Below are 27,449 nucleotides of genomic sequence, written 5' to 3'. Positions count from 1 at the left end.
GCCAAGGTTTCTTTATTTGTAAAATGAGATACAGGATGTTTCTCAAAGTCCCTTCTGTCTCTAATGCTCTAATTCCAAGACTCACATTCATCATGACAAAATCTCCAGTGCAAAAATTGCTAGATCGAAGCACTTTTACAGTAAGAGCAATGATGATATTCTCTCTCATTAATTCATCCAGTATTATTAATTGTTTAATGTATTTCAGGTACACTCTAAACATTGGGAATAGAAGATAAATAAAACATAGTCCCTGGGCCCAAAAGCATATATAGTTTACCAGGAGCCAGCCACATAGCAAAAGAGTGCTCTCAAGCATTATACCTTGTTAAAACTCCATGCACAACATATAGTGCACAAGGAGTATACATGAGGGAGAAATTAATGATACCATTTGGTTGGGTACAGAGGGAGCTGACAGGAAAGAATTTGTAGGGGAGGAAATAATTGAATGAGCTCTTAAATATGAGTTCACTGGAGGATGGTTCGGAGTAGGCAAGAGTGGGGAGCCACAGACTGCACTCGAACAGTCATTTACTTACAAGAAATTACAGTTTTAGGCTTGAAGGGAACTTAAGCAATTGGTAAATTAAATTCTAATTCATATCTCAACACGAGGGAGTTATGATTATTAACTTATATGTTGATCACTTCTGAGATGTGGGAAGGTAGTCACAGTGCAGAAGAAAGAGTAAGTAGTAAGTTGTGCTTCGGAGGGAATTTTTAAAAGGGAGCTTTGTAAATTTGTAGTTAACTGTTTTTTCTTTTTTTTCCTCTCCTCTGTGCACATAAAACATCAAAACTTAAAATAGAAAGGCACTCCTATTACATGTATTATTTTAAACTAAAGGATGAGGAGGATATCTTGCTTATTGCAAAACTTATCTTTGATTTTAACTATATATACTAGATAGTACCCCTTTTCCAATAATTATCCCAACAGAACAGATTATGACCAGCAAGTTACTGTCTGCTATTTAACAGCCTGAAGTGAAAAGCAGGTGTTCATGCTACAGCAAACTGGTCATTAACCACTGCAATTGCTCCAGGTTAGTAGTATTGTCTCATGAACAAATGTAATGGCCTAACTATATTATACGCCATGGACATTATATTTACCCCCCTGAGATGGTTCCCTGCAGGAACTGTGCCTCAATGAAAATTATTGGAAATGATAATGAACACATTATTCTTTTCTATTGGTGTCAATCATTCTGGTGAGGGGATGTTTGAATGTGGTTCTGCCCTAATGGAAGAGTTCAAATATGCTCCTTTAGCTGCTCAATTCTGGACTCGATGTGATGCAAACACATGTCTCTCTTCCAGACTAGATTAAACTCCTCTGAGGGAACTGACCTTGTTATACTGATTTTTAAAAATTAGATATTCTTCCCCCTGCCCAGAACCTGATGGAAGGCTTCAGATACCCATGAGATGCTATCCTTCCAGGGTTTCCTAAAGCAATGACATTTACCAACGGCATGGACACTTCTGTGTAAAACACATTAGTACTTCATACTCATACGTTGAGCCATGAATTTTATTAATTAGAAAATTAGCCTAAAGCTAGTCAACCTTGAATTTGAATATGCTTCCATCCTATGAGGGATGATAAAATAGAAGCACATATATATTGGAGGCCTGTTTATATTCCATGCATACTATTCAAACACATTGCCTTGAGTTTTTAAAACAACCACAGAAAGTATACCATATAACTCCTTATATAGATGGAAGAACTAAAATACAGGTGTGTGAATTTCCCAAGTTCCCACAGTTTATAATTTTTGCAGCTGGGATGCATATGTAGACATTTTTCTAAAGCTTGTATACTGCTCCTTTCCTTTAAACCACAATCCTTCTGTGTACCCTGGATAAGTTATTAACATCTTTGAACCTCCATTTTCCCATTTCTGAAAATAAGGATGTGATGTTAATTTATGCATCAATTTGGCTGGGCTATGGTGCCCCATTGTTTAGTCAAATACCAGTGTAAATGCTACTATGAAGGTATTTTTCAGATGCAATTAACATTTCAATCTATACCCTGAGTAAAGCACACTACCCTCCTTAAGGCAGGTGGACCTTATCTAATTGGTTGATGGCCTTAAAAGAAACACTGATGTCCTCAGAAGAGAAAGAATTTTTACTTCCAGACTGTGCCTTAGAAATGCTACCTGAGTTTCCAGCCTTCAGACACAACATTTTAGATAATATGAACTTACTGGATTTTCAGCTTGCTGGCATGCCCTTCAGATTTGAGACTTGTCAATCACATGAGCCCATTCCTTAAAATAAATCTCTTATCTCTGTCTCTGCCTTTCTCTATACACACATATATAATACATATATTCTACTGGTTCTGCTTCTTTGGAGAATACCGAATAACACAGATTAATCTAATGAAAAAATGCTTATTTGTTAAGTGAGGTAATTCATGTGAAAACACCTAGCTTTACCAACTACTCAGTAGAGTTTTGTTATCTGTTTCCCATTTCTTTTCTCCTGCTCTACTGTCCTCTTTCATATTTTTATTTCTCCTTTCTTCATATTCTTTCCTTGTGATAAAACAGATTCTTTAGCACATAAAATAACATCTTTAATATTTACTAACTGTATCAACACAAATATTCAATTCTTTTTTTCTTTTTATTGAATTTATTGGCATGACACTGGTTAACAAATTTATACAGGTTTCAGGTGCACAACTCTACAATACATCATCTGTATTGTCTGTTCACCAACCCAAGTCAAGAATGCTTCTATCTCCATTTATCTCCCCTTACATTCCTCTACCTCCCCCCCGCACACTTCTCCCCTTGACAATCACCACTCTGTATCAGTGACCATGACCTTTCTCTCTCTTTTTTTTTTTTTTTTCTCAATCCCTCCACTCCCCCACCTCACCTCAGATATCTGCCAGCTTGTTTTCTATCTATGGATCTGTTTCTACTTTGCTTGTTAGTTCATTTTTGTCTCTATTTTGCTTGTTAGTTAGTTTTGTTCATTAAAATATTTTATTAAAAGTAGAGTGATAGTACATGACTAAGTGCTACAGTAACATTTGCACGTTTGTACAGGTGAGTAATGATAATTCATAGACACCACATGACTGTAATTGTTTCCTTCTGAAGATAAAGGTTGGAATGGTCTGTAGCCATAAGCTATTATGTTTCAAAATATATTTCCCACAGTGTGGTTCTGTCTCTATTTTCATTTAGATATGCCTCATTTTTATCAACACATATTTTACATTGGAAAAGCATTTTGTTATTGGCTTTTTCATTGGACAAATAGTATGGTGAATTTGACACTCAATTCACTTTTCTTTCCATAGCAAATTAGAAAACATTGGAGTTTTGAAGTCTCAATATAGGTATTGAAAATGTGTCTAGGGATACATGATGAAAGAGAAAAGAAGGGACAGAGATGGATATTTGCAAGGGCACCAGAAAGTCTCTTTTGTCAGTTAAGTTATTGCCGGCATCTAATTATTGATACATGAAATTTAATTTACAAGAAATAAAGGTTAATTTCAAATACTTTTGGGAAGGCAGCAGGTAGACTGAATTCACTCTAAGATACTAAGTGGAAGCTCTTTCAGGGCAGGGATTGTGTCTTCATTGCTATTATAGTTTCAACTGTTTAATAAATGTTCTGAGTGCTTAATTAATATTTTGATTGGTTAAGTGGTATTAAAATCAGTTCTGGAATCTGAGTTTGATGAATTAGGTAGGACGTGGATATAGTAGAAGTTGGTTGGCAGAAATGGGGAAATTGATGGTATGGAGGGAAGGCAAAGAGAACTGAGAGGAGCTTTCTAGTAGAATAAATAAACTTTACCCATTTTATCATCTGCCAACAACAGATCAGGACCTTGTCAAGCTTCCTGTATCCATTTAGCTCTTAGGTATGAACTGTGTTGATGAGTCAACTGTCCAGCTAGTTTCACTGCCAGTCGCAGCTGAGCTGAGAGCAGCCCCTGCCCGCAGCCCAGGGATCAGGCCAACTGTCAGCATGGCAGCCCTCCCATGACTATGTGCAGTGGCTTCCCCTGGCCGTGGTCTCTCTCTCTCTCCAGCAAGTACAACCTCCTGTCATTCCGAATGCACTGTCTGTACTCTGCAGCAATACTCTCCTGAGGAGTTGATGCAGCTTCCATAAGAGCCTAATTTAGAACCTGGCCACAGCTTAGCCACTGAAAGAAATATGGCTCATTGCATGCCAGGTGAAATAAATTAAAGTTAATATAACATGTGATGAAATGTCCTTTTAGATATTATGTATAATTTTGAGTATTAGGAAATCCCAGTAGGCTATTTTTTTTTTAAACTGTTCTATAACATTTCCTCTAATATTCCTTATTTTAAACAAAGCACCAGGACAAAGGTTATATAAACAATTACATTTTTATTATAGCAGGTAGACTAAATGTATAAAAATTTATTATTAATAGACTATGAAAATATCACAAAAAGAATAGCCAGAAGATTAGCATATATTATATTAAAAACTGTACTTTTTTAGTTAAATTAAAAAAATTTAAATTTAAAAAATACATGTACAGAAAAACTCCTCTCAGACTTCCTTAAGAGGAGACATAATTAGCATGCTTATGAAAAAATATCCAACTATACCACAAAGAACTTAAATTTAGAACATCAGTGAAATTACCTCATATTCTACCTGTGTGAACCTGGAAGATTACTTAATTTCTCTGCTTCTAGTTTTCATCTGTTAGAGTAAATTGAATAAAATATAATACAGGGATTCTCTGAGCATCTAATGTATGTTTATGCTTTGTGTATGTGTATGTGTGTGTATATATATATATATATATATATATATATATATATATATGGAAATTGATGAAATACTTCCTGTCTTAAAATAAGACTTTATATGCATATTTGCTATTATTTATCATAACATTTTAAAAAATGATAATATCATATGTTGAAAAACATGCTGTGAAATGTGCACAGGCCCATATTGTAGCTATCAGTATAAATGGGAATGACATTTTTTGGAAATCAATGTGAAAATATGGTTTAACAATTGTAAACCTTTTATCTCCTAATGCAAGAATTCCAATTAAGAGCTTTTTATTTATCCTATGAAAACAATTAGAAGAGAACATGACAACCCTGCAAAATTTACATAATGCTCACACTACCACAATGCTTTAGAATGTTTCTATAAAGGAATATTATATAGTCATTACAAATAATAATTATAAACATTATTTAGTCAACCAAAACATTAGTGTGGTAAAGCAAATCTTACCTAATAAAAGAGATACATGCAAATTAACCATCACTCTGCTATGACCACAGCCAATCAGAGTGAGTATGCAAATTAACCCAAAAAAGATGGAGATTAATTTGCATATGCAGGTAGAGAGAGGTGTGAAGCCTGCTATGAGGGGAAGGAGGGCTGCAGAGAGAGCTATTGGAGTGGTGCTCCAGACAGAAGCCAGGACGTGCTAGCTCTGGGCGGCCAGGGAGTGGAGACTTGCTGGCTCCTGGGCAGCTGGAAGTGAAGCCAGGGGCCTATTCTTGCATGAATATCATGCAATGGGCTTCTAGTAGAATATAAAATGGTCCCTGTAGCAAAGATAGTGTTTTATGTTTTTTCAGTATCAAGAGGTTTTTCCTGTCATTTTGGCTCTAGGGTCTAAGGCAGGGCAAATGCTTCTTCATGAAAAAAAGGGAAGTATATAAAATGAAGGACAGGGAAGGAAGACAGTTCACTGACCCTCTCATTTGTGTGCATATGGTAAGTTGGAGACCAAGAGAGAGAGTTAAGGAGAGTAGACTATTGAGGCTATCTTGTCACTGTCTGCCCCCCCCTGCCCACCAACTCACCCTCAAGCTGGGTGATGATAGTAGATGCAGTGATGGGGAAGCCAAAAACAAAGAGCCTTCGATATGCTACTTTCCACATGGAACTTTAGGTGGTGGGAAAAGGCACATCTGTCTTGTCTGGTAAGGCAAGACCCAGCAGGATGAACATGGCAGCACAGTCAGCTTTGGCAAAGAGACACAATTGTGAATTAGAGCTGCTAAGCCCTCACTTGCTCCCATTGGCATGGCATGAGTCCAAAAGTGAGAGACTGTGCTGTAGATGCTGTGAGAGAAGACAGTGGCTAAGATGAGAGCCTTCCATGAAAGGTTTGTCTTGAGGGGAAGATTATCTTGACACATAATCCATGGGAGGGTCAGTTCAGCCAGGATTTACCCAGGAGTTGTGACTGAGACCTGGAAGGGTGAGCACTAAGATGTGTCAGACATACATGGGGGTGGAAGGTTGTTATACTCAGTCTGAGCAAATGAAAAAGTCATATATGCACCTCTACTTAGTGGACATAGATGTCAGGGACATTTGTTATGCAGAATAATGACCTCCTAAAGCTGCCCATGTATTAATGTCAGGACCTGTAAATATGCTAACTTATATGACAGAAAAGGACATTGCAGCTGTGATTAAATTAAGGAACTTAAGATAAAAATTACCTGGTGAGTCCAGTGTAATCATAGCAGCCCCTGTAAAAGTGAAAAGGGGGGCCAGGAGTCTCAGAGTAAGAGTAGGAGTTGGGAAGATGGAAGCAGAGGTTGGAGCAGTGATGAATTTTGTGCATAGGGACTCTAGTATAACATAATACTGATGGGTTGTAGGCTGGATCTCCAGTAGGGTCCATGCAGGAGGCAGCTGATCAATGATTCTCTCTCATCATTGATGTTTCTATCTCTTTCTATTCCTCTCCCTTCCTCTCTAAAATCAATAAAAATATATTTCAAAAAAATAATGTGGTTTATCAACAGACACTGTTGATGTCAGGGGCATTTGTTATGCAGAATAATGACCTCCTAAAGATGTCCATGTATTAATGCCAGGACCTGTAAATATGCTAACTTATATGGCAGAAAAGGACATTGCAGCTGTGATTAAATTAAGGCTCTTAAGATGAAAATTACTGTATTTTTCGGACCATAAGACGCACCGGACCATAAGACGCTCCAGTTTTTAGAGAAGGGAAATGAAGAAAAAAAGATTCTGAAACAAATAGTGCCCTAAAATATTTTATGTGCATTAAAACCCAACATCACAGTCATAAACACATGTAATCAACCCTGTAAAGTAAACAGCAACATTTAGAACCATTTTAGAGCTGGGCAAGCACACAGAGACCACACAGAGCCGGGCAAGTAAAAAACCTTTTTTTTAAAAGTATATGTGTAGGCTATATTTGGACCATAAGACGCAGGGACTTTTTCCCCCCACTTCTGGGGCGGGGGGAGGGGGGGGGAAGTGCGTCTTATGGTCCGAAAAATACGGTACCTGGTGAGTCCAGTGTAATCATAGCAGCCCCTGTAAAGGTGAATGCAGGAGCTGCCCCTGGTGGCTCACGGCTGGTGAGGTAAGCACAGTGGCCTCTCTCACCCCTACGGCAGTGCAAGGAGCAAGGGGCAGCAAGCCAAGCAGTAAGGAGTAGAGAGATAAATGGTAAGGAGTGAGCAGGCAGGCTATTAGGAGTGAGGCATTCCGGATTGAGAGAGGGTGCAGGCCAGGCTGAAGGATTCCTTCCTCCTACCCCCATGCATGAATTTTGTGCATAGGACCTCTAGTATAACATAATATTGATTGAATTTGCATTCTATGCCAGGAATGATCTCAACCATATTACACACATTATCTATGAGAATGCTCACAATAGTACTATGGGGAAGGTATTATCATTGCCTTCATTTTAACAGATGTGAAATTGAGGTATGAAGACATTAAATAACTTGCCAAAGGTGTTGTGGTTTTTGAGCTGCTGAGTCAGAAATTGAACACAAACAAGCCTGAAAGGAATTCTGGAAAATGAAACTAGTTTGACTTACTCTGTTGACAAGATTATGAATTTTGCTTTAATTTTTGTTAATGGCATACAGGTCCCAAATGTTGGGGGCAGGGGAGTGGGGGCAGAAGATTAACATCAAGAAGATTAGCATCAAGAGGTTATGGGAAAATTCTCATTGAGTCCTGGATTAACACTAATTTTCAGAGTTAGCAGCTTGATATATTGAAGCAATGTATCAGATGGCTCACACCAAACTACATAGCTGACAAGTAAGCCCAAGAAATCTTCAGCGCATATCCACATCCTCTCAGGAATCTTTGCCTTCAGGGACTTGCTTTGGGGTAAACATGAGGACAGACATGAGAAACTAGGATTGGAAATATGGAAGGGAAAATTTACTCTTTTATAGTTCTTGAGTCAAAAAACCATTTTTATACTGTAAATATGTTATAAATGACACAATTCTTTGGGGAGAAATTGCTTTCAGAATAGAGTACATGCATTTTGGTTAACCAAGAAGTGGTACCTAAATAAAAAGAAAGGGAGTATGTCAGGACTACAACTCTAAATTTCTTTGTCTCAAAGAATTCTGTCTCTGAGCACCTGAAAAAGAAGGGTTAGGGGTGAGTGTGCATAAATTAAAAGCATACAATGGAACCCAGAAACCCCCTGGCTACTTTATCTGCATGGCATCAAGCATCTGGCACCTGGGAGTGTTGGTTATTGTTCTGCTTCCTTTTTATTAAGTTATTTTGTAGTTTCTGAACACAGTCCCTGAATCAAGTTCACAGAAAGTTTAGGATGAAATAGGTAAATATTGATAATGCTTCCAGGACTTTTTAACTTAAAGGGAGGAAATTAGTGATGCTAAGTTTAGGTCTGGGGTAGAGAGACTATGAAGGCATCTTCATATCCTTTTTCTTAGCCACTTTTAGGATGCAATGAGCTCCTGGGAAGTCATGTTTGTTGAGAAGACAAAATAGAGATGAAAGGACTGAAGGCAGCCATTATGGCTGTTCTAAAAGCTTTCCTAATTGAAAATTGAATTTTTTCTTATCAAGATTTTTACCACCCTTATCTTCCATATTGTTTTCATTTGTGTTAGAAATAATAGGATAAATGACAAAACAATCATCAGAAACATGTCTGACTAAGAAAATGAAGACTGGGGTTAACGGTAGCAAAGCTTTCATAATTGAGCATCATTGAAGAATGAGTAGAATTTCCAGAATGTTCCTGGGTTTTGTGCTGAGCACTTTGTACCAGCTCTATGCTGAGCCATGCCAGTTTGCCATGGAATTCCCCACAGCTCCCATCTGAGATAATGCAGAGTGGCCTAGAAAAGCCCAGAATATGGACCAGGATGTTATGAGGAAGCTGTGAGACCATAGTGCATGGCCCCAGTAATAGGGAACCACATATCCCAGTTTGAAAAGTGATGGAAATTGGTTTGGTGGACAAAGCAGTCTGAAGGATGAAAGGGAAGAAACACATGCAAAATTCATAGTATATATCCTTCTCTTACTGCTATCACTTTTATCCCCTTGATTACACCTTTGTCTCATGGGACTGAATATCTTCTCTTTAATAATCCTATCTAATAAAAGAGTAATATGCAAATTGACTGTCACTCCAACACACAACATGACTACCCCCATGTGGATAAAAGATGACCACCACAAGATGGCCAGCAGGGGAGGGCAGTTGTGAGGGACCAGGCCTGCAAGAGAGGGCAGTTGGGTGAGACCAGGCCTGCAGAGGAGGGTAGTTAGGGATGACCAGACCTTCAGGAGAGGGCAATTGGGGTGGACCAGGCCTGGAGGGGAGGGAAGTTGGGCAGGGAGACAAAACCAGCAGGGGAGAGCAGTTTGGGGCAATGAAGCTGGCAGGGGAGGGCAGTTAGGGGTGACCAGGCTGGCAGGGGAGCAGTTAGGTATCAATCAGGATGGCAGGGGAGTGGTTAGGGGGTGATCAGACTGTCAGGCAGAAATGGTTAGGGACAATCAGGAAGGCAGGAAGGCAAGCAGTTGGGAGCCAGCAGTCCTGGATTATGAGAAGGGTCCCAGATTGGAGAGAGTGCAGGCTGGGCTGAGAAACACATAATGAATTTTGTGCACTGGGCCTCTAGTGATGTTAATAACAAGTAGGCAATGGATATGGGCCCTGACAACTTTACATAAGCAATCTTTCAAAACTTTCCTTATGATCAAGGAAGAGACTCAAATCATATCAAAGCATTTTTATTTATTTATTTATTTTTATTTTTTTAGGAAAACAAGTTAGAATAAAATGTGAGTCCCACTCATACCTTCACATGGTGTTTTCCCAGAGTTTCTGTTCGAGGTCCAGTTCTGAACAGGCTTGACCTCAGGCCTAATGGTGTGAGAAGCCAGTGAGGAGAATGTAGGTCTAGGAGGCACAGAGGTGTCATTAATACATGTAAGTGCGGCTGTTAAAAACATGCAGGTGGGCAAATTCCATTACTAGTACCATACATATTTTAACATCTGTTATTTGAAGATTCATTTAGGAATTAAGATTTAAATCACTCAAAAAAGCACCCCCAAAAGATTCACACGGCTAGATTAAATTCCAAAGTTCTGTAACAATATATTCTTATCATTAATGTTACCAACTGAGGAAGAATATAATTCCTTAAGCTGAGAGATGAGCAAAAGCTGCAGCTCCAGTTCCCTGCTGCACTAAAAGTGCAATATATTGAGCACAGCCTGTTGTCATTGCGTTATTACATCAATTCTCCAGACAATTAGCCTCATGGAACACCACCAAGCTAGCAGATTTTCTTCTCCTGCCTCTCTAGAAATACCTTAAGTGCTATAGGGCATACACTTTTTTTTTAAGTCACAGATTTATATTAATAAGTGGGATTTAAAAAAATGAATTTATTTGGGTTTTAAGAAAATACAATCTTCTTCCTGTAGTAATTTAAATTTTTCATCTTGTTATCAAACCTATGTGATGGGCTGGATTTGTTGGGATTTTTTTGTGACATGGTAAAATCAGATATTCAAGTGGAACTTGCTGCCCATGTTTTCTTGGGATGCGATATGATATCCAAGTTGGCATCAGAGACACTCTCCAGATGGAGAATTTACAAATGCAATTATAGAGAACTTGCTCCATGATTCTTGGATCTCTCAACAGGATTCAGGATAGAAACACAGGTCATAGTGGAAGATGACAGGATGTGCAAAGAGATTTCTTATCTAGTTCCTGCTCTGATGGAAGGCCATGCCCCCATGTCTAAAGAAAGGACTCCCATGGGACCTCTTTGTTCCCTGTGATTTGCAGACATACAATGTTGGACTGTTACTCTGATGACTACAAAAAGCCGGAGCAGTGAATGCCAAAGAGGGCTGGAAAAGACAGGAGAGTGACCTTTCTAGCTAGTTGGCTCTGTGATGTGCCTTCTAAACTTTTAAAGCTCTCCAGTGGTGGGAAGAGCCCACAAAATGGATCATTGATTGTATTAAAATGAATACCTTGAAATATTATATGTCTACTTCATTAAACATGAAACAAAACACCATCTCAAAATGAGTTTAGCTAAGGCCAGGCTATCTTGTGAATATGTTTGATGTGTGTGAAAACATTTCAAAGCCTTCTATTGTTTCATTTTTCTTTTTTATTTAAATGCTTTGTTTCAATGCTACCTTTTCATCTCTAGTAACTACCTAAGTCTGAATACATTTTACCATGCATATCTTGGAACTGGTTGCAAAAAAAGTTTCCAAAGAAGCCTGAGAAAATTAAACATACAAAAGAAAAGTCTCAATACTTTTCAAATTTATATCCAGCATTCTCTGGTTTCAAATACTTGCATTTTCTCCTCTCTCTCAAAAGAGACTGATAAGAACAAACAGGGCCCTAGCTGGTTTGGCTCAGAGGATAGAGTGTAGGCCTGTGTACTAAAGGGTCCCAAGTTCTATTCAGGCCAAGGGCACATGCCCTGGTTGTGGGCTCCATCCCTCCTCCCCAGTAGGGGTCTTGCAGGAGGCAGCCAATCATTTTTGATTCTCTCTCATCATTGATGTTTCTCTCTGTCTCTGAACTCAATAAAAAAATTAGAAAAGAATAAAAAAGAATAAACAGGAAGCATGAGGAAGTTGATAAAACCCCGTTGGAGTCATCTTTTCTTTATTTTCTCTCAGGGAAAAGGTTTTTCAGAATAATAGAGATTGGTTAGGTTTTATTTTATCTTACTTTCTTAAATTCATGGAAGGATGCTTATAATGGCCTCACAAAGTGTTCTTCATATTCACTTGTTCATCTCTAAAGACTAACAAGCTGCATCAGTCTATGCCTTTGTAATGTGTGCAGTCTTCCTGCCTTAAAGTGCTTAAAATCCCTATGATTGAGTTCTCCCAAGTTTCTGTGTGACCGGTAACTTCATTTACCTTAAATGTGTTCTTGAAAATACAACACAGGGAATATATTTAATAATCTTATGATAACTATGCATGGTGCTAAGAGGGTACAGGAAATAATGTAAATTATACTATTGTCTGAATGATACCATTGTAATTAGCTAGTTATTAATAACAGGAAAGGCCGGGACCTGTTTGGCTCAGTGGATAGAGCGTCGGGCTGCGGACTGAAAGGTCCCGGGTTCGATTCCGGGCAAGGGCATGTACCTTGGTTGCAGGCACATCCCCAGTAGGGGGTGTGCAAGAGGCAGCTGATCAATGATTCTCTCTCATCAATGTTTCTAACTCTCTATCCCTCTCTCTTCCTCTCTGTGAAAAATCAATAAAATATATTTTAAAAAAATAACAGGAAAGGATAAAATGGGGAAGTGAGACATTGTAGGCATGTCATTTGGGCGACTTCACCAGGAATCTTCAGTTTCACACTCCCCAGGGATCCAACAAAGAGAAAATAGTAAAGTTGGGTTGACATAGGGAAGGCACTTGCTTGTCAGTCACACCTGGGGACAGAGATAGTGGCCAGAATGGGTTTGGCCACTGCAAGCAAGTGAACATTTGGGAACATCTAATCCCCTAAACAAAGGAGTTCTCTCTCTTGGACTCTTGTTACCTTTTGTTCTCCTCTCTGCCCTTTAATTATTTATGAACTTAAGGGTTATTGTCCCTCTTTGACTTACAAACTTTCCTAGATCCTCTGAGTCACTTCAAAGTCCATATAAGGATAATGATTAACATATCAGTAATCACTATTTATTGAGTTTGTACTCAATCTGAGGTGATTTATCTACTAACTATACAACATAGCTATATATATATATATATATATATATATATATATATATATATATATATGTAACTTAGTTCTCTCAAAAAGCACTGAAGCAGTTTCAAAGTTGAGGAAACTGAGTCTCAGAGAAACTGAGTAACTTGTTCAATGCCACACAGCCAGTAAATGCTGGAGCTGGTACTGGAACCTTCTGTTTGTAAAGTTCATCTTTTTTTCCATCCTGTCATGTTGTATCTCAGGAAATAAATCCACTCCCATGTTTTTGATTGCCAGGGATGTTCACTCCTTCAATTAAATTAATACTATGGGATGCCCTGTGTTCCAGATACAAAGTGAGACACATACAAGATATACAAGTCCCTCCTGGGTCTTTTATTTTCACAAGTAATGCAATTGCATTATTTTCAAAAAGGAAAGTTATATTTTTCTTTCACTAGTCAAATCTGCAGGTTTCCTGTATTCCCTCTGTCAGTGCTTCTAAGTCTGGCTCACATCAGCCTCACCTGTGCGATTTGTGAAACACACAAGTGCCTGGCTTTTATTCCAGCCCTACTGTGTTACCTTATCTAGGACTGGGTCAAGGACATCTGTATTTTTATGAAACTTCACAGGAGTTTTGACATATAGATAAGCTAGTGAATCATTCTCATGTCTCAAATCATAGCATTGTCTGATCCATGGGAGTTACTCTAAGAACTTTCTAAACCCCTCCCCAATTTAAGTTAATCACAACATTCTGAAGATGCCATTTCTCTTGAAGATGTTGTCTTCTGTTTATTCTTTTACTGACATGACTATATTTTGGATCCTCATAATTTTTCTTGGGTATTTAAATCGCTTTTTAACAAATCATTTTGCTTCCCTTCTCTAATAGTTCTATATTACCATATATGTCTTACTTTGAGAACTAGTATTTAATGATGCTGGCACCCACCTCAAAATTGTCAATGGTGCCTGTTACCTGTTGAATAAAATCCAAACCCTCTCTGGTTTGGCATCTAAAGCCTTCAACATAGTATTCCTTTCCATTAAATTTTGACAACCTACTTCTATTTCTGACCTTATCTCCTGCCCTGGACCTTACACTTCTTGAATATAAATGTTGTCTTATTTAATAAGTAAGCAAAATAATAGATTTAGGATCTAGCTACACAAACTATTTTACTATGTTCTGCATATGGAGTGGGTGGGACAAGTCATGTGATGCTAAGCATCTATTTGCTGCTTTTAGAAGCATTTAGAAGAAACTGGCTTGCTAGGTGAAAGAATCCCTTTAGCCAGAGGATGGTATTGTTCTCAGTGTTATAACTCATTGATGTTTAAGGTGATGAACTCAGCTTCCAACAGAAACTGGCTGATAAGAACAGTTATCCCTTCCTCACAGTTGCTGCAGAGAGAACTGGGTTAGCAGCTTCATCTGAATTAGTCATTCACTTCTCTACGACTAGAATAAGAGAAACACTGTGTTTTGGGCATTTAAAAACTATAGCCCTGCCTTCTCCCCTATGCTGTGTGCTGCCTGATGAGGGCCTTGCTAATTCATTCCCACTGCAACTCTTTGGCCCACAAACAGTGCCTAGCATTGTCTGATTTGCATTTATATAAAATATGTGATATTCAAAAGAAACAGGTATTGTCCCCCACTTTTTCATAGTACTGCTGATGCATATAAAGCAGACTAATTGTAGCTTTGAGGGTTTTTTTGCCCAAGTGACTTATACAAAATTTCTAGCTATGGCTCCATTGCTGTTTATGACTATGGAAGGCTGATGATGAATGAAGACTCCCATTGCAATTAGACAATTTAAGAAATGCATATTTAACATCATTTAAGAGTAAGTCCCAGATTGTGGACTACCATAATGTGCTCTAAGCATTTGAATACCGAATCAATGAGCCTAGAACCTTCTCTCCAGTAATGACTTTAACCCCTCTGGTTCATAGGAAGCTATATAGAACCACAACCCTTTCATTCAGTTGTAAAGTGACCTATAAGGGATAGATGCAGTTCCTTTGGAGGCTGACTTAAGCAAATAGTTTGTATCCAGATGCCAGTGGTCAGATTACCTTTTTTATTATCTTTGCTTGCAACACTCAGGAGTTTGTTAGTGTACATAAAAATGATCTGCTCCTTTTTAAAATGCAGCCTCTGTGCTCATCTCATGACCTCTTACTGCAGAGAATTCCATATACCTCCTCAGTAATGAAGTGTTACCTATTATTAGATCTAAATTTACTGCCATCTAATTTAATTGAGTGTCTCTCTGCACTCATAAGATAGAAGAGGGTAAAAGGAAAAAACTCATTCTTTCTCACTGTAATTTTCATAACCAGGTGTACCAATTAATAATGTGGAATTTTTTCAATAGATGGAGCTAAACATATGTTGATATACATGTGATTTTATATGTATGCTATTTTGTTGTATTGACAGCAAGCTTCAAAACTTCATATGTCAAATTTTCTAAAGATGTTAACATCATATATATTTTCACACTTAAAAATGTTGAATTTCATGCCAAAAAAGTATTTGTGGGAAGTTTTAATTCATTACTTTATTTTGAAGAAAAGTGCTGCTGAAAGTTATTGTATACTTCAGGAAGCTTATGGTGAACATGCTCCATCTCAAGATACTGGTGAATGCTGATTGAAATGGTTTAAAAGTGATTACTTCACTGTGAAAGACAAAGAACGTACAGGTAAAAGTTTGAAGACTAACAATAAAAGGATAATACTCAAATTGGTCAGGACACCTCACAGTGACAACCAATCAACAGGCTGGGTGGGGCAACCAGACTGGCAGGAGGGTTAGTGAGGGATGACCAAATGACTGAATAACAGGCTGTGTAGGGTGACCAGGTGAGCAAGGAGGGTTAGTGAGGGACAACCAAATGACTGAACAGCAGGCTGCATGGGGCAACCAGGCCAGCATAGTAGGCAGTGAATGATGATCAGGCTGGCAGAGGGAGGCAGTGAGGGGTGACCAGACCGGCAGGGGGGCAAGTGAGGGGCACCCAGGTCAGCAGGGGGGAAGTGAGGGATGACCAGACTGGTGTGTGTGTGTGTGTGTGGGGGGGGATTGGAGGTGACCAAGCCAGCAGGAGGGGAAGTTAGGGGTGATCAGGCAGGCAGGAAGGTGAGCAGTTAGGAGCCAGCAGTCCTGGATTGTGAGAGGATCTAAACCAGTACCAGACATCCCCCAAGGGTATAGGCTGGGCTGAGGGGACCCCTCCTGTGCACAGATTTCATGCACCGGGCTTCTAGTTATTGGATAAAGATGTGTGTCAAACTCAAAAACAATTTGCTGAAAGATTAAATATTGCTCAGCAAACAATTTCTGATTGTTTACAAGTGATGAAAAAGATTTTAAAGGAAGGAAAATGGGTGCCACATCAACTGAACAAAAGATAAATGGAAAACCGAAAAATCATCAGTAAAATGTTGCTTCAATGGCATGAAAGAAAGTCTTATTTGTGTTAAATTGTGACTGGCGATGAAAAGTGGATTTATTTTGAGAAGCACAAATGCACAAAATCATGGGTTGATCCAGATCAACCATCAGCATTGACTGCAAGGCCAAATTGCTTCTGAAAGAAGACAATACTCTGCGTTTGGTGAGATCAGGAAGGTATGGTGTATTATGAGCCTCCAAAACAAGGTGAAACCAATAATTCTGATCTCTACTGACAACTAATAATCAGTTTCAACCATGCTTTGATCATAAAACAATCAGAATGTGCCAGAAGACAAGGCAAAGTAATTTTGCTTCATGATGAAACACTATCATACACTTCAAAACCAGCTAAAGACACGTTAAAAGATCTTGCCTGGGAAGTATTTATTCACCGGCCATATTCGCCAGACTTTGATCTTTCAGATTACCACTTGTTCTGTTCAATGGCACACACGCTTTCTAAGAAACAATAGTTCAATACATATGAAGAAGTGAAAAATTGGGTCTCTGAGTGGTTTGACTCAAAACAAGAAAAGTTCTATTGGGATGGTATCCACAAATTACCTGAAAGATGCAGAAATGTGTGGCTAGTGATGGACATTACTTTGAATAAAGCATTTTTTATGTTTCTCTTGAAATTTCGTGTTTTCTTTGATTACAAAATCCGCATTAATAACTGATACATGTGGTATTTAAAATCCCTTATTTAGCTTACTTCTTTTTCTTATTTTCATGCTTAAAAATTTGTTGGTTTTCATTTTGAGGAGAGAGAATAATTAGTGTGCTTTAAAAAAGTGTAGATATAGTAATGCAAGACCCAAACAGGCCTTTTGTCCTGCACGGCGGAGGCGACCTCACGAACCACACAAACACTTGTCTCGATGCAATAAGCAAAAGGTTTATTGACCGGTGCCGGGACCCAACCTCCAGCTCAGAAGCTGATGGAAGGGCCCCGTTGAGGGTTTACAGTAGGCTTATAAAGGCAAAAACCACAAGCAGCTTCAGGGTCAGTTGGGTTTGGAGGGAAACAGCTGTCCTTCTCTGATTAGGACCGCTGGGCTTGGGACAGCAGTGGCTCTCAGGGTCAAGCCCAGGGCGGGGGTGGCTCTATCAGCAGTACTCAGCTGAGCGGGAAGCTCAGCTGAGCGGGAAACTCAAACTCAGCTGCGGCGGGAAACTCAAATTCAGCTGCGGCGGGAAACTCAAATTCAGCTGCGGCGGGAAACTCAGCTTGGCAGGAAGCAAACAACAATGCAGGCAGTAGCAAACAACAAGGTAAGCAGTATTTTCTTAAGTCTTACATCCCCCCCTTTTTCTTGTAACTAAGGCTCAATCTTGGGGCTTATAGAATCTCTTCATTTGGAATCTGGCGATACCTCTGCTGGAGAATAAATATTTGAATTGTATTTATCTTATCTTGCACGAAGGATATTAGTCGATTGAGGATACAAGGTCCAAGGGTTAATAGGAGTAGTAAAATGAACAGAGGCCCCAAAAGGGAGGAAAGGAGGGTAGTGAGCCAGGGGGAGGTGTTGAACCATCCTTCGAATCATTCTTGCTTATTTAGTTTTTTTTTTGTGTGTGTTTTAAGTTTTTTTTTTAGTTTGTTTATGGAGTTTTTAACTATTCCTGAATGGTCTATATAAAAATAATATTGTTCTTTTAAGGCAGTACAGAGACCTCCCTCCCTGAGAAGTAGTAGATCTAGGCTTTGTTGGTTTTGGAGAACTACTTCGGACAGGGAAGTGAGGGATTCCTGTAATTTGGTTATAGAGATTTTTATGCTTTTAAGATCTTCATCAACCGCTGCCCGGAGTTTTTCTGTAAATCTCGGGCCTTGAATTAGGGCAGCGGCTTCTGTTCCGACCCCTGCTGCCACCCCTACCCCTAAGAGGGCAGCCAGGGTAAGGGAGACAATCTCTCGTTTCGACCTGGGGTGAGAGTCAACTTCCTCCTCGAGGGCAGAGGACTGGTAATATGTTATTTTTGGTACTACCTGAACCTGGATACAGAATTCACCAGAGGAGTTGAAGGCCATGGCTGATAAGCATGGAGTTAGGCCAGTGTTACATGCCCACCACGTACCAGGTTCTGGAATAAGGAAATAAGTCCCAGGAAAAGGAGGATCATGAGTGATGTTACAAGTTTGTTGCCATTCTCTAGGGATCGTCCCAATACACCTGCTCCGTCCTGAAACTTCAGGAAGGGTGAGCTTACCTGGCATCCCCCAGGCGCAGCTAGTGTGGGAAGTAGAGTTGCTGAAGCTACCTATTACTCCTATGCCTTCATAATAAGGGGGGCTTGCTGATAAATAAAGCTAGCAGTCATTGGTGAGACCTGGTTGGGAAGAATTTAGAGTGCTGGCTGCCCCTCGGACTAGGGATAGTAACCTTTGTTTTGTTCTTTGTCTTGGGCCGCCTCCGTGGGTCTGAGTCTGGGGGGCAACTGTCAGCAGGGGTTCCTTCAGGGAAGTTTTTTTAGTTTTTTTTGATAGTACAGAGTTTGGTCCTAGGGACCCGGTATGGACCGGCTCCTCGCGTACACTTATATTGAATAGTAGCTCATCATTATATAGATTTTTATAGATTCTTAGCCTTTAGGTCTTCCTAAATCTAAGCCAATGATACCTCTGTCTTCCTGCTGGGGTGAAGGTAATATTTAGAGTATTGATCCAGTTTTTGTGTCTAGAATTTTGAGTTCGATTTCGCTGTACCCTAATTAATTCCCAAGGGGGGGGTGACCTTATCCAGTATCTTGTCCTTGTTGTCTTACATCCCCATTCTCTATAATAGAATTCTCTGGCGCTCTCATAGTTCTTCTTGTGACCTCTCCTATCCTTTGGGCAGATATAAAAGGGGAGCACGGCTAGGTGTTCCCTCACCCAGCCCCAGCTGCAGTGGGCACTATCTTCCCTGGCTCCTATGTACTTTTTGCTCTCCACCCCAGCCTTGGATTCTTCGAGATCTCTATCTGGGAGGTCTCAGTATGGGTCTCCCACTGCTAGGGCACAGATGTCGGGGGTTAGAGAGGGCCACCAAGTCCCAGGCGGGGCCACCTTAGAGATGGACCATACGGTCCTCCACGCGCGAGTCTGTACCTGCCAGGTAATTCTCTTGGGCTCGTGGGGAGTCCCCTTTACCAGAGTCATTAGCAGGTACAGGAGAACGCCGAAGCCGAATCTTGAGGGGGGAATCTTCTTTTTCAGCAGTCTATTCATGATTATCCTCCGGAGGAGATGCTGGTTTCGCGTGGGAGGTGTGGATCCAGGTGGTGATGCCGTCTACCTTGATGGCGGTAGGAGTAGTCAGAAGTACCAGATGAGGTCCCTTCCACCGGGGTTCGAGGTTGGCCGTGCGATGTTTCCTTATGTAGATCTAGTCACCGACCTGGAACTGGTGAGGTACCTGCAGTGTCCCAGGTTGGTAGAGGGCCTTCAAGGGGGCCCAAACTTCTTTCTGTACCGCCTCAAGAGCTTTCAATCTAGCAAGTAGGGATTGGGAGGTGGAAGGAAGAGAGTCAGTGGTCATTGCCCAAGGGTCAGTAGCCAGGGGAGGTGTGGTACCAAAGAGAATTTCAAAAGGAGTAACTCCCAGGGGTCCCGGGGTGTTCCGGGCACGGAAGAGGGCATAGGGAAGGAGGACTGTCCAGTCTGCCACGCCAGTCTCTAAAGCTAATTTAGTTATGGTCTCTTTTAGAGTTTTATTTATTCTCTCTACCTGTCCTGAATTTTGGGGTCTATAGGCACAATGTAATTTCCAATCCACCCCTAGTACCCTGGCCAGCCCCTGACTCACCTGAGCAACGAAGGCCGGCCCATTGTTTGACCTGATTACCTTGGGGAGTCCAAAACGGGGGAAGATGTCTTCCAGTATCTTCTTAGCCACTTCTGTGGCTGTTTCTCGCCGCGTGGGGAAGGCTTCTGCCTACCCTGAGAAGGTGTCTATAAAAACTAGAAGGTATTTATATCCATATTTGGTAGGTTTAATTTCAGTGAAGTCAACTTCCCAGTAGCTCCCAGGCCTGTCTCCCCGTAGTCTTTTCCCATGGCTTATCTTTGAAGCCTGAGCATTGACTAGCTGACAAGCCTTACATTTTTGAGCAGTCATCTCTAGCAGGGGAGTCAGGCCTAGGAAGTAGTAATCGGTGGATTGGCAGATTTTTTCCAGGCGCTTTGCCCCCAGGTGTGTCAGCTGGTGTAGCTGGTTCAAATATTCCTTGGTGGCGGCCTCAGATACTACCGGCTTCCTGTCCTGCCTCCAGACCCCCAAATTGTCTTTCTGGAACTTTTGTGGGTTCTTGGAGAGTCTCTCTTCCTCCTCCCGAGTATATTTGAGGGGCTCTGGGGAGGCTGAGGCGAGCTGCCGGGGTAGGACAGGCAATATCCTGGGTCCTAGGGCTGTTTCTCTGGCGGCGGCATCTGCTCTCCGATTCCCCTCGGCTACTTCTGAACTTCCCTTCTGGTGGCCTGGGCAGTGAATTATGGCCACCTCTCTTGGGCTATGGATAGCCTCGAGGAGCTGTATGATCTCCTGCTTGTTCTTAATGTCCCTTTCTGTTGAGGTGAGGAGTCCCCTTTGTTGATAGATGGCCTCGTGTACATGTGCTGTGGCAAATGCGTACCGGCTGTCGGTGTAGATGTTTACGCGCTTCCCCTTTGCTAGGTCAAGTGCTTTAGCCAAGGCTATGAGCTCGGCCTTTTGCGCCGACGCCCCTTCAGCCAGGCTGCTCGTCCAAAGAGTCTGGCTCTCGTCTACTACCGCTGCCCCCGCCACTCTCCTACCTTCATGTAGGTAGCTGCTCCCATCCGTGAACCAAGTGTAGACTGGGCCTGGCAATGGTGTATCCTTTAGGTCCTTTCGTGGCCCAGTCTCTTCGGCCAGAATGTCCGGGCAAGAGTGTAGTACCTCAGATCCTGGCTCGGTCTCGGGTAGCAGCGTGGCGGGGTTGAGAGTTGCGGGCTGCCCAAAGTGGATTCTCTCTTCGTTCAGCAGTAGGCTCTGGTAGTGGGTCATGCGAGCATTTGACAGCCACCTGTCAGGGGGCTGGCGGATGATGCTCTCAAGGGTGTGGGGAGCAATCACAGTTAGTTTCTGGCCCAGCGTGAGTTTGTCAGCATCCTTCACTAGGGAAGCCGTTGCAGCGATCGCTCGGAGACAAGCAGGCCATCCCCTCGCCACCGGGTCAAGTCCTTTTGATAGGTACGCGACAGGCCTTTTCCATGGTCCAAGGGCTTGTGTCAAGACGCCCCGGGCTATTTCTTTCCTCTCATCTATGTAGAGGGTAAAGGGCTTCGAGACGTCAGGGAGGGCCAAAGCTGGGGCTGACAGTAGGGCCGTCCTAATTTTCTCGAAGGCTTCCTGCTGCTTTTCCCCCCACTCAAATGGCTGCTTCTGCTTTGTCAGTGGATATAGGGGCTCAGCTAGGCTAGCGAACCCTGGTATCCAGAGGCGACAGAATCCCGCTGTCCCTAAAAACTCGCGGACCTGCCGTGGGGTTCGGGGTACTGGAATCTGGAGCACGGTCGCTTTTCGTGCCTCAGTCAACCACCTCTGCCCATTCTCTATAGAATAGCCTAAATATGTAACTTTTCTCCGGTACAGCTGGGCTTTCTTCGCAGAGACCCGGTACCCTAACTTAGCCAATTCAGAAAGCAGGGCCTCCGTACCTGTTTTGCAGTCTTCCTCTGATTCTCCTGCAAGTAAGAGGTCGTCCACGTACTGGAGGAGTGTTATTTCCGTGTGGCTGGCCCGGAACGTAGTAAGGTCCTGGTGGAGGGCTTCATCAAAGATAGTAGGAGAATTCTTAAACCCTTGGGGCAGGCGAGTCCAAGTCAATTGCTCAGTGTGTCTAGTCTTTGGGTCCTGCCACTCGAAGGCAAATAACTTCTGACTAGTTGGGTGTAAGCGAAGGCAGAAGAAGGCGTCCTTCAAATCTAACACAGTGTACCAGACGTGGGAAGGGGGTATTGAACTCAAGAGGTTGTAGGGGTTAGGAACAGTTGGATGGATGTCCTGAACCCTCTTATTAACCTCCCTCAAGTCTTGTACCGGTCGGTAGTCATTGGTACCTGGCTTCCTGACCGGTAATAAGGGAGTATTCCAGGGAGAACGGCATCTCACCAAGACCCCTAAGTCCAGTAGCCTCTGGATGTGTGGCCTGATACCTTCACGAGCCTCTCTCGGTACTGGGTATTGCTTCACTGCTATTGGAGTTGCAGTGGCTTTAAGTTCTATAACTACCGGGGGTCTCTGAGTGGCCAGTCCCATTCCCACCAGTTCTGCCCAGGCTTCAGGGACCTGTTTTAACCAGGTCTGGACTTGTGGATCTCCTGTGAGTGTTTCTGAGAAAAGGCGATGTTCGTCCTCTAGTCTCAGGGTGAGGATAGCCGCTGAACCCATGGTCAATGCCAGTCCTTCTTTGGTGAAAGTAATCTGGGCCCCCATCCTAGTCAGTAGATCCCTTCCTAGGAGAGGGGCAGGACACTCCGGGATAATTAGGAAGGAATGATGAACCTTCCCTTTCCCAAGATCTACAGTTCTCTTGGTGGTCCATGGGTATCTTTCATTCCCTGTAGCCCCTACTACCCAGGAGGTTTTTGAGGAGAGGGGCCCCAGGGGTTTTTGCAATACTGAATATTGGGCTCCGGTATCAATGAGAAAGTCTACTGACTGCCCCTTCACCTGAAGTGTTACCCTGGGCTCAGGGAGGGGTTCTGAGCCCCGACTTTCCTATTCGCTGTCTTCATGGAGGGCGAGTACTTCTTTTGTTTTTTTTTCTTTTTTCGGACAGTCTCTCTGCCAGTGCCTTTTTTCTTTGCAATAAGCACATTGGTCTTTGCTAATGGGCGGCCTGTTGCTAGGTGCCCTACCTTTCTTCCTAGGCTTTTGTTCTTTGCCTACTGTTGCGGCCAGGATACGAGTTAATCTCTTGTCTCGCTCCTTCTCCCTCTCTCTCTCCTTCTTATCCCGCTCTTTCTCTTTTCTTTCTTCCTTTTCCTCCTCTGTCTCCCTTTTGTGATAGACCTTCTCTGCCTCTTTGACTAAGTCCTGCAGGGTGTAGTCCTCGAGCCCTTCAATCCTCTGGAGCTTCCTCTTTATATCTAAGGCTGACTGTCCTATGAAGGCCATGGCCACCGACCCTCTCTGCCCCTCTGACGCGGGGTCGAAGGGCGTGTACCTCCGAAATGCCTCCATAAGTCGCTCTAAAAAGACAGAAGGAGGCTCCGAGGGGCCCTGCCGAACTTCTCTTACCTTTGCCAAATTGGTGGGGCGGCGAGCTGCCCCCTTGAGACCTGCCACTAGAGTCTGGCGGTAGACGGTCAGTCGCTCCCTACCTTCAGCCGTATTGAAGTCCCAGTCGGGGCGGGCCAGAGGAAAAACGGTATCAATTAGATGAGGAAGCTGGGTAGGTCTCCCTTCAGGGCCGAGGACATTCTTTCGGGCCTCTAGGAGAATCCTTTCTCTTTCTTCGGTCGTGAAGAGGGTTTGAAGGAGCTGCTGGCAGTCGTCCCATGTTGGCTGGTGAGAGAACATAAGGGACTCGACCAGCCCCGTGAGGCGCTGGGGGTCATCTGAGGAAGGGGGATGATTAGCCTTCCAATTATAGATGTCAGAGGAAGAAAAAGGCCAATACTGGAGGGGCTGGAGGGGGGCTGGCGTGCCGTCATCTGGGGGTGGCAATTGGACGCCGACTGGACGGAGTGGGCACGCAACAGTTGAATCCGGTGACAAAGGGGGCGGCTGCGCTCGGCGGCTGCGAGTGCCTTGTGCCGGCCCCAGATAAGGACCTGCATCAGGGGGAGGAGAAGAGGGTACAGTGGGAGGCAAGGCGGGGGGATACGGCGGAGGTGAATCAAAGAGTAAAAGGTCTTGTGATTCCGGGAGCGGCTTCTTTTCCGCTGCCCTGCCGGCCCCAGCGACCAGGGCAGTCGCTGCCTGACCTGGTGGTGAGTGGCTAGAAGAGAGAAAAAGCTTTAGCCAAGGGGGGGGGTTCTGGGCAAGATCCTGCCAGACAATGATGTAGGGCCGCTGGTCAGGATGTCCTCCCGTGGCCTGAAAAACCTTTTCTTTGACTGCAAAAATAATGGCGAGGTTAAAAGTGCCCTCTTTCGGCCAGCCAACTCCAAAAGTGGGCCATTCCGAGGAGCAAAACTTCTGCCATGGTTTCTTCTCAATATTCATAGATAAATCGAAGCCCCGACCTCGCACGCTTTTCCAGTGGTCAAGAGTTAAGGTTAAAGGCGAACTCTTTCCCTGCCCCATTTCTGAGATAAGGAGATAACAGAACAAAAAGATTGCGAAGACACCAAGGAAACAATAAAGTCTCTTTTTACCCGGAAGTCCTGACCAAGGATCGGTTTTCTGTTGATGATCTGTCTTTCCGAAAAGGCAGACACCCCGTGAAACAGAATAGGAGGCGATCAGACCTTCCCGATCAATACTCTGAGAGACAGGACAAGAGGCGATCAGACCTTCCCGATCACTTTCCTGCCCTTTCCTGCCCTGGGGCATCAGACCAGAACCAGGGAGTCTCACAACAACACTCACTCAGACCAAAACCAGACCTCTGCCACAGACCTGATTATTCACTCAGCACAGAACCAGGCCTCTGCCACAGACCTGATCACTCACTCAGACCAGAACCAGGCCTCTGCCACAGACCTGATCACTCACTCAGACCAGACACGAGGACCCACCTCAGACTCCAAAACCTAGAACCAGGTGTTGGTGGTACCCAGGCCTTGGTGGTCAGAAGCACAAATAACAGAAATGCCACATCCGTGGTTGTTCTTTTGTTAAAAAATTCACTCCCGGGACTCTAACCCGACACCTTGCTCCTGGGACTCTAACCCGACACCTTGCTCCTTCCCTGGGGCGTCCCCCAGGGTGGCAGTTTCTTCTGGCCAATTCGCAGCCAGAGACCCGCCGTCCTCACGGACCTTGGATCCTGCCTTTTTGGATCCGTTCAAAAATTTAAAATACTATAAACACCAGAATACCATAAATACCAGAAAACCAGTAATACCAGAATTCCAGGAATTATAACACAAACGACGCAGACAGACACAGACATAGACACTCCGGAGATTCTTACCTACGAGATGGTTTCTGTGAGTCCTGGGGTGGTCTCCACTGATCCCGGACGAGCCCCCAGATGCAAGACCCAAACAGGCCTTTTGTCCTGCACGGCGGAGGCGACCTCACGAACCACACAAACACTTGTCTCAATGCAATAAGCAAAAGGTTTATTGACCGGTGCCGGGACCCAACCTCCAGCTCAGAAGCTGATGGAAGGGCCCCGTTGAGGGTTTACAGTAGGCTTATAAAGGCAAAAACCACAAGCAGCTTCAGGGTCAGTTGGGTTTGGAGGGAAACAGCTGTCCTTCTCTGATTAGGACCGCTGGGCTTGGGACAGCAGTGGCTCTCAGGGTCAAGCCCAGGGCGGGGGTGGCTCTATCAGCAGTACTCAGCTGAGCGGGAAGCTCAGCTGAGCGGGAAACTCAAACTCAGCTGCGGCGGGAAACTCAAATTCAGCTGCGGCAGGAAACTCAGCTTGGCAGGAAGCAAACAACAATGCAGGCAGTAGCAAACAACAAGGTAAGCAATATTTTCTTAAGTCTTACAGTAACAAAAGTCCTTTTTCATATTTACTTCTGGGAAAAACAAAAATTAGAAAACAGCAATTATGTGTTAATTTCCAATTCATTTCTGGGAGGTTTGGACAGCTACTGTGGCAGATCAGCTGCCTGTTGGCTGGTCTTTGATTCTGTCTTAGTGTCTATTCTGTCTTCTGGCAGGTTGTCAAATACCATTAGGACTCTCTGGTGATGTTTCATTGTTCATTCCATATCTTTTATTTCCGTAGTAAAATTTTGGCTGCCTATAAAACAACTATGATGCTCCTTTTATGTTTGTTTGTGAATAGGTAGAAAGGGCTAAAGTTTTATACAAAGAAAAATGGTAAAGGAAAACTGATGATTGAAATTTACTTGAATTTTAACCACAACTTCTAAAGCCTCCATTATGTTGAAGTTTGTAGAACAAAGAACTGGGTATTATGTTACCTTTTGAGGATACAGGAAGCAAAGATTGTATAGGGTCCTTTGGTTCTATACTTCTGTCTGGCACTTAAAAAAATAATTTTTATAAGATGACCCCTATTATATTTCACTCTTGTTCAATCCTCTGTGAAAAGCATAGAAGGGCTGGAGTAGAGGAGAGTCTGGATCACCAGCTTTCTCCCTATTCTACTAATAAATCCCTTTTTATTAGTAGAATAGGGAGAAAGAGATTGTATTGCTGGAATTTCTAGAGATTGTATTGCTATGAACTCCAGACACAGTCCAGCAGGAGCCATATAGAATTTGAAGAAAATAGTTCATTTCGCTGAAGCCACAATATCTATCATCAACAAAGGGAACTTATTCTGTTCCTTTACCCATTACTGAAATTGTAACCCATATAATATTGACCACTTGTGACATGCCCTAGGATTACTGCTAAAAGACATGCTGAATGGGTTCCATTCTCAGGACCAGGAGAAGCCACCAGTTCAGAGAAATGCAGAGTTTACAGAGTAAATGCAGCTGAGAGAAGACCACAGACAGAGAAATGTGGTTAGAGAGGCCTGCAGCATTAAGCAGCCTTGATAGAACTAATAAGAGAAGACTTTAGGTTCATCTGTATATCAGTTAAGAGCTTTGAACAAGGGATGGCTATCTCAGCATAGAGCAGACATAGGGTTGGGGCAAATGGATCCCTCAGGTCTGTCAAGAAAGGAGTCATAGTTGGTGGCATCTGCCTAGGTGTCTTAAGGATTTGTTGGAGGTGGCCTCCTGATCTGCATTTCACCAGCTTTCCAGTATTACCATAAAACTGTTCCTACCTGAAATTACTAGAAAGGTTCCTATGAATT

The 27,449-nt window shown here is 42.6% G+C and overlaps 1 protein-coding gene and 1 long non-coding RNA gene across 2 annotated transcripts; both read right to left on the bottom strand.

Moving 5' to 3' along the window:
- Positions 1–17,408: 17,408 nt before the first annotated feature.
- On the bottom strand, positions 17,409–18,298 carry LOC311624110. The gene is made up of 2 exons (XR_014795255.1): positions 18,268–18,298; positions 17,409–17,951 (listed from the first exon to the last, which is right to left on the bottom strand). It is a non-coding gene; the product is annotated as an uncharacterized lncRNA (long non-coding RNA).
- Positions 18,299–20,080: 1,782 nt separating this feature from the next.
- LOC311624726 (uncharacterized protein) lies at positions 20,081–24,796 on the bottom strand (the record flags this gene model as incomplete). The annotated part of the gene is made up of 3 exons (XM_084888315.1): positions 20,081–20,397; positions 23,294–24,105; positions 24,322–24,796. 3 exons carry the CDS (start codon positions 24,794–24,796, stop codon positions 20,365–20,367), a joined length of 1,320 nt encoding a protein of 439 aa, XP_084744441.1. The 3' UTR covers positions 20,081–20,364.
- Between the last annotated feature and the right edge of the window lie 2,653 nt (positions 24,797–27,449).

Source organism: Pipistrellus hanaki (assembly GCF_964339955.1).
Source record: "Pipistrellus hanaki genome assembly, chromosome: 6".
NCBI classification, from domain to species: Eukaryota; Metazoa; Chordata; class Mammalia; order Chiroptera; family Vespertilionidae; genus Pipistrellus; species Pipistrellus hanaki.
Note: the sequence above shows the minus strand (reverse complement) of the source record. Positions and strands in the feature narration are given on the sequence as shown.